Source organism: Aphelocoma coerulescens, unplaced genomic scaffold (assembly GCF_041296385.1).
Source record: "Aphelocoma coerulescens isolate FSJ_1873_10779 unplaced genomic scaffold, UR_Acoe_1.0 HiC_scaffold_60, whole genome shotgun sequence".
NCBI lineage: Eukaryota > Metazoa > Chordata > Aves > Passeriformes > Corvidae > Aphelocoma > Aphelocoma coerulescens.
The window spans coordinates 1049096-1056165 of record NW_027183949.1 but is presented as its reverse complement, the minus strand read 5'-3'; the positions used below and the strand labels follow the sequence as shown (position 1 = coordinate 1056165).

The following is a 7070-nucleotide window of genomic DNA, read 5'->3' as shown; positions in this document are numbered from 1 at the left end:
GCCCCTCAAGGCCCCTCACAGCCCCTCATGACCCCTCGGTGCCCCTCACAGCTCCCCAGGGCCCCTCATGGCAGCTCACAGTCCCTCACAGTTCATGGCCCCTCATGACCCTTCACAGCCCCTAACAATCTCTCATGGCCCCTCACAGCACCTCATGGCCCCTCATGGCCCCTCACGGCCCCTCACGACTCCTCATGACCCTTCACAGCCCCTAACAAGCCCTCATGGCGCCTCACAGCCCTTCACAGCCCCTCATGGCCTCTCACAGCCCAAGGCATGGGACTCCTTCCGAAGGAGAAGAGATCGGGCTCTGCTTGTTCTCCTTTTATTTTGGTCACTTCACAGTGATGAGTAAAGGAAAGCTGAAATGGAGCCTTTCCCCAGCATTTCCCTCTGGGATAATTGCGGGGCTGAAGCTCTGTGCTGGCGCTGGCCCATGTGTGAACATCGCTGCAGCCCCCCACAGCCTTTGCTGTCCCCCGTGTCCATTCCCGGTCCCTGAGACCCGCCCAGCTCTGGCAGCAGCAGGAGCCACCGCGCAGTGGGCCCTGTACCGGCACAGCCGGGGCTCCTGGCCAAGAGCAGCAGCAGCGCCAGCCCCTTCCCACCTGCTTGTGCCTCGGCTTCCCAAGAGGTTTTTCCCGGTGAATTTCTGGACTAGAGACACAATCAGCCACAAACAGACCTGATTCCTCAGAGCCCGGCTGTGCTGCCCTGATGCAACCTTCAGAGAAAGAAAGGATCCGGTTCCAGCACTGTTCCCAGCACTGTTTCACTCATCCTCAGGTGACAGCAGGAGGCTTTTCTTGCATTTGCCTTGGGAATTACAGATCATGGCTGCTCTTCCCCCTCTTCTGGTTGCCACTTGAATTTTATCTGAAAAACTGCAATTGCCTCTTTTGATCGGTGCTAGCCACAGTGCTTTTCTGATGGGGAATTCAGATGCTTTGTTGCAGGCATCCTGATTAGCAGATCTTGAAATGTTCACAGGTCTATAAGCAAAAAGTCGAGGAGAATGAAAGCCATACAGGCCACATTCACAGCGCTCAAACACAGCCCTGTTGCTGGTGCTCTTGAAATAGAATCAGCTGCCAGAGGCCAGCACAGAAATTGCCTCTGGAGTGTGGAATGAAACAAAAAAATCCACCGGGAGAAAGAGGAAGCAGAACTTCTGCACTCGCTTCATTGCTTCTTCCCAGCAGCAGGAGACGTGGATGTCCAGAGGTACGTCCCGCTGCTGCTGACCACAGTGAGAGCACAGCCTGCTGCCCAGTCCCAGCGGGAACCCGAGCCCAGCCCGGGGAGCTCCCGCAGCGTCGGCAGCTCAGCAGACGCGGTGCCAGGGCCGCAGCCCCGGGAACACGCCCGCCCATTGTGGGGCAGCGGCGCAGGCCCAATGTCCTGCGGCCCAAACTTGCTGCTGCTGCTGCTGCTGCTGCTGCTACGCAAGGCCCATCCTTCTCCCCCTGCTCCTCTCCCAGCACGGCGCAAATTGCACCTCGCGGGATGCTTCCCCGGAGGCTGCTCAGGCGCCCCGCTCCTCTTTCCACCTGAGCGTCACTGCGGAGGAATCTTTGGCGCACTTCCGTAAGCCCGGGCCTCTCACTCGTGCTGAATCGGAGATGCAAATGGCCTTGTTAGGAAAGTCAAAAGCCAAGGGAACGGATTAGGAATTATTCAAAAAAAACTACCCTTCTTCCAGGCAAGGTACACCAAGTCATTTCCCGCATTTCTCCTTTGCTGATTCTTTCAGTCGCCTGCTCGGCGAGCTCCAGCTTCTTCTGCTGCTTCCTGTGAACCGATTGCACTCTCGATTTGAGCACCGACGCACCAGATGTGCAAGTATCTACGCTGAACTCAGAAACCAACTGCCTCTGTCAGACCATTTTCACAGTCCAGCTCACTTGCAAGATGTCCACTGAGAGCTTGGAAGGATTAGCCCCCAGCTCTCCACTTCTGGCTGCAGGCTCCGGAGATTCTTTCTCTCTATTCAGCCAGCCTAACAGTTGCTGCTACCCCCTCCTCCTGTTTCCTTAGCCTACAACAGTAATGACGAAAACCTTACCCACGGCACAACTCGCTAGTCCACCAGGAGGAGAAAGGACAAGTTGTCAAGCTCTCAAAACCTTGGTCCTGCTTTGCTGCAAGAGTCCTGCTGCACGCACAGTGTGGCAAGCCAAGAGAAGCTGCATGTGATGGCACATCTTGTGACAGGAGCTCCAGCTCGGTCTCCAGGAAAGGGTCTTGAAAAGAGCAAACATCACTGTGGACAAGATTCTTGCAAAAGCAAAACAGCTTCCCAGAAGGGACATGCAAACGGAAAGAAACAACCCAAGATGTTCCCGTATACTATTAATTGCTTCCCTTCTATGCTCCCCTTTTCTGTCTTGCACTAGTTCTACCTCACAGTCCTTCCAAACTGATCTTACCTCAAACACCTAGGACTTAGCAAGTTTGAGACACTCTACAATACCAAGAGCTACACACAGCTTGCCTTCTCCCTGTTTGGCTTTGAAAGCAATGCTGGAGACCCCAGAAGCCTGCCAAGGGAAGATTTTAGAGCCCAGTGCCTTGCTCGGCTCTGGCTTCTAGAGACAGGGCATGTGCTCCCATGGGACTGCACCCTCAGCAGTGACAATAGACAGCAGCAGCAACAAAGGTGATTCCCATGACACTGTCGCAGGGCTCAAGACTCCGTGTCTTGGCTTCACATGGCAAAGCTCACTGTCCGTTTGGACAGACTCAGCATCCAAACTAGTCTGCTTTTCTACCTGTGTCAATGAACAGCAGGAGAGGGAAACCAGCCAACAGTTTCTTTGCAGAGAGGGCCTTTGTTCCAGGCTGAAAGTGCTGGATTGGCAGGGAGGAGGCAAACAGCTGAGAGCTTAGCTGCTCTATTGGACCGGCATCAGAACTCAGCAAAAAGAGTGTTTCCATTCTTTTATTTGAAGCCTCCTATCGGCAGTCTCCGATTTTCACCTGAAACCGGACAAGAAAACAGCAACAGCCCTGCCGACGAGGGCACCGCGCCGGGCACGGCCCCGCCGCTCGCACTGCCCACGCCGAGCGGCCGGGGAGCAGCGCTGCACCGCGCAGGGGCTGCACGTCTCCCTCCTCACGTCCTGCTCTGCCCTCCCACGGGGCTGCCTCTGCCTGGCGCTGGCAGGCTCCTCATTCAGCACTTTGCTCTGCTCCAGGCGAAAAGCGCGGACAGCGCTTTGGTTGCTCGCGAGCAAGAGACCGCGGCGCGGGGCGAGCCAGCAGCAGCAGGGGCAAGTTGCAAGACTGCCGCAAGGAAGAGTTACAATCTGGTGAAGAAGAAGCTAAACAAGACGGTGCGTTTGGCGCGGCTGCGGGAGGAAGAGATGCTCCGGGACTCCGCTTCGGCCCCGGAGCGGCCCGTGCTGGCCCGGGGCGCGCGGGGCTCGGCCGCGGGGCGCGCGGGGCAAAAACGGACACCCGGGCAACAGACACACGGACACGCGGACCAACGCTCCCAGCGCTTCGGCGGCAGCAGCGGCAGCAGCAGCAGCGGCAGCAGCGGCAGCAGCAGAAGAGCAATACAAGAGCAGCGGTTCTCCAGACCCTCTGCGTTCCTTCTCCTGTTCCTCCTCTCCTTCTCCCAGTGTCCCGCATCCCCTGTCCCGCTCTCCCTTCAGTGCTCCACCCCCTCCGCCCCTTCCGCGGCCTCCCTCTCCCCATGCCAGGCCGGGCCATGCGCCCGGCCCGCCCCCGGCCCCGGGCGGGGCTGCGCCCTCCCCGCCCCCGGGCGTCCCGCCGCGGTCTCGCCTCCGCCCGGCTCTTGCCCTACTGGCGGTGGCGCCGCTGGGCGGGCATCAGTGCCTGCCTCTTGGGCAGCACTGTTAGCCTCTGGCTCCGGCTGGCCCGGCCCCGGCCCCGGCCCCGGCCCCGGCTCCTCCCGGGACCCGCCGAGGAGACAGACGGCGCGGCCGCTCCCGCCGCGTCCGCGGCGTCTTCCCCGGTCCGAGCTCTTCCGCTCGGCAGCGCGGCCCCCGCCCCCGAGCCGCCGGTGTCCCCTTCGAAAGAGGCAACATCTGGGGATACCCGGCCCGGGGCGGTTGAGGAGCGCCCGGCGGCCGTTTCTGGCCCCGGGCCGAGCGCTGACAGCCGCGTCTCGCCGGCAGGGAATGCGCTGCAGGGCCTGAGGGAGCGCTACCTGGAGGGTTCGCTGCTGGGGCGCGGCGGCTTCGGCAGCGTCTTCGCGGCCACGCGGCTCTCGGACGGCGCCCCGGTGAGTGGCGGGGCCGGCGGCGGGCGCAGGAGGCGGGGGGCGGAGGAGGGCGCAGGAGAAGGAGGATGGGGCTCGGCAGGGCGGGCGGCGAGCTCAGCCCGCTGCTCCCCTTGGCTTGCAGGTGGCCATCAAATGGGTGCCACGGACCCGCATCCGTCATTGGGGCGAGCTGGTGAGTGAGCGGGGGGGATGGGGTGGGGGTGGTGGGCAGCGGGAGAAGGCGGGGCGTGACGGGCGGGGATGAGCCGAGGCCCGGGAGGGTGGAAGGCGCCAGGACGCCTCGGGGGAGAGCGGGCGTGGGGGCAGCGGAGGGCGCAGAGCATCCCGGGCTGGGCGAGGGCTTCCCGAGCCCTGGCACGGCATCAGCCCCACTGACGGCATCGTGCTCCTCCCGCAGCCCAACGGCACCAGCGCACCACTCGAGGTCGTGCTGCTGGACAAGGTGTCCACCGGCTTCCCTGGTGTGGTGCAGCTCCTCGAGTGGCTCGAGCTCCCCAGCAACGTGGTGCTGGTGATGGAGCGGCCGGAGCAGTCTCAGGACCTGCTCCATTTCATTCGAGCGCGGGGCTTCCTGTCCGAGGAGGTGGCACGGGAGCTGTTCCGCCAGGTCCTGGAGGCCGTGCGGCACTGCACCAGCTGCGGGGTCCTTCACAGGGACCTGAAACCAGAGAACATCCTGGTTGACCTGGCCACGGGCCAGGCCAAATTGATTGACTTTGGCTGCGGCACCTACCTGCAAGACACAGCCTACACCAGCTTTGCAGGTGAGTCCTCGCCGGGGTAGGCTCCCGGTGCCGGCATCTCGCGGCCCAACCTGGCTGTGGCAGCGGGGATTCTCCCTTTTGATGCCAGTCATGGGACCGAGTTTTCAGCCCAGTTGCTTTTGAGTGCGGGTGGCCGGGGGGCCATCTTCCAGCCCTGCTGGCAGCCTTCGCCAGCCACTCTGCCCAGGACTGGCGCTGGGGCTGGGGCAGCCAGTGTGACAAAAACACACCCATGGGTGGGGGTAGCAGAGGGGGGGGGGGCAGAAGCTGTGCACCCGCCGGTTTGGTGTGCAGGCAAGAACCGGCTTGGACTGCTCAGCTCGCCTTGTTTGCCTTGGCTTCAGAATGTTTTTTTGGGGCAATGCAGGCAGGGAGGGTGAAGGCATGGTTTTCCCACCCCCGGCACTGAGCGGGTTTTCCCTTTGCATGGAATGCTTGAGCCTTGCCAGGGCTTCCGCTGCCCTCTTGTGACACCGGTGGCTTCTTTTACAACCCCCAGTTTGTCCACAAGTCACAGGCGCTGGCGAGAGGGCAGCGGGTCATGCCGCGTGCCACCGGTGCGGCCCCTGCGTGCCCAGGGATGCTGGGGCGAGGCTCCGGGAGCAGGCAGCATCCCGCTAATGAAGTGCCTCTCTATTCCGTAGGAACACCAGCGTACAGCCCCCCGGAATGGACCCATTTTGGCTGGTACTACGGCGAGGCAGCTACCGTCTGGTCCCTGGGCATCGTGCTGCACCAGATGGTCTGCGGGCGGCACCCGTTCCCGAAGGGCCGGAACATCAGCTGGGGCCAGCTGTCGCTCCCAGAACGGCTCTCTCAAGGTGCATGCTCATCCCTGCGGCACGGGGGGAATAGCAGTACTGGGAGACAGCAGCGGGCTCATGAGCATCCCGCTCTGGCAGCTGCCGAGGAGGTGGCACATGCCTCGCTCTCCTGCTCTCCTCCAAAACAAAGAATGGATGGGAAAGTTCAGGCACAGCTCGGAGCCCCCATGGCATGGCCTGGGCATGGCAATAGTGGGGCAAAGCGGACAGGAGCCTTCTGCAACTGACCGGCGCTTTCTGGTTTCTCCCCACAGACTGCAAGGAACTGATCAGATGGTGTCTGTCCCTGCACTCCTTGGACAGGCCCTCATTAGAAGACCTGTCGTGTGATCCTTGGCTGCAGGATATTCATCATCCATAGAAGAAGGGAGAGAGCCACAGGCACACTTTGATCCAGGGAGCCGGTAAGTTACAGCTCCACACGTGCCTTGGCCAGAAGAAGCCAAGAAACGCAGGCTTTTTTGCCCTGCCTGTATTGCTGCGCAGGGGTCGTCAGATGGGGACCCGCAGCCCTTGTGCTGGCGCTGAGCTGCTCTTCCCAGCACTGGTGGCCGCCGTGCAAGCTGCTTTTGCTTGTCCTGCTTCACTGACAGCCGGGGCCCTGGGCGGGGCACTGACAGCCTGCTCTCAGCCGCAGGGAAGAAGGAGCCCCTGGAGAAGCTGTACTCCTGCTGCTGCTGGAGACATGGAGGACGACGTCAAGGATGGCAAGCTCTTCCTCGACCTGGCCACCGGCAAGCTGAAGATGATGGGCTTCGATTCTGGCACCTTCTTCAAAGCCAGGCTCCACAGCGAATTTACAGATGAGTCCACAGCCAGGGGGATGCTCCCAGATTTGGGCATTGCACGGCCTGGCCGGGAAGCAAAGGTTCCCCCCTTTGCTGGGGCGGATGCAACTAATTCTTCAGCCGGCTGCCAAGCTGCTTTTCGGCAGGGCGGGCGGGATGGGCTGGGGTGCTTAGGAAATGGGAGTCGGCCCCTGGCCCTGCCAACAGCCCCCACCGCCCACTGTTCCTGGGGCTGGGGCTGGGGCAGCCAGCCCGACACAAACAAGCCCCCATGGCAGGAGCAGAGGTGGCACTCCAGGAGCTGTGCACGGGCTGCTTTGTTTTGCAGGAAAGGAAGGGCTTGGGCTGCTCCACTCGGCTTGTTTGCTTTGGGCTCGCTGTGCCTGTTGGGGGTCAGTGCGGGGGGGAGGGGAGAAAGCGTGGGCTTCCCTCGCCCGAGGGT

The 7070-nt window shown here is 61.8% G+C and overlaps 1 protein-coding gene across 1 annotated transcript; it reads left to right on the top strand.

Annotated features, from left to right (window-relative positions):
• The first annotated feature begins 3700 nt into the window (after window positions 1-3700).
• On the top strand, window positions 3701-6201 carry LOC138101969 (serine/threonine-protein kinase pim-1-like). Its single transcript, XM_068999713.1, has 5 exons — window positions 3701-4252; window positions 4374-4424; window positions 4650-5016; window positions 5661-5837; window positions 6095-6201. The coding sequence occupies exons 1-5, from the start codon at window positions 3701-3703 to the stop codon at window positions 6199-6201; spliced, it is 1254 nt and encodes a 417-aa protein (XP_068855814.1).
• The last annotated feature ends 869 nt before the right edge of the window (window positions 6202-7070 follow it).

Bases quoted from the DNA above. Each gene is read 5' to 3' on its own strand.
- LOC138101969 (XM_068999713.1), top strand. From the start codon at position 3,701: ATGCCAGGCCGGGCCATGCGCCCGGCCCGCCCCCGGCCCCGGGCGGGG. The intron at 4,253-4,373 runs GTGAGTGGCGGG...CTTGGCTTGCAG, and splicing joins GGCTCTCGGACGGCGCCCCG to GTGGCCATCAAATGGGTGCC. The intron at 5,017-5,660 runs GTGAGTCCTCGC...TCTATTCCGTAG, and splicing joins AGCCTACACCAGCTTTGCAG to GAACACCAGCGTACAGCCCC.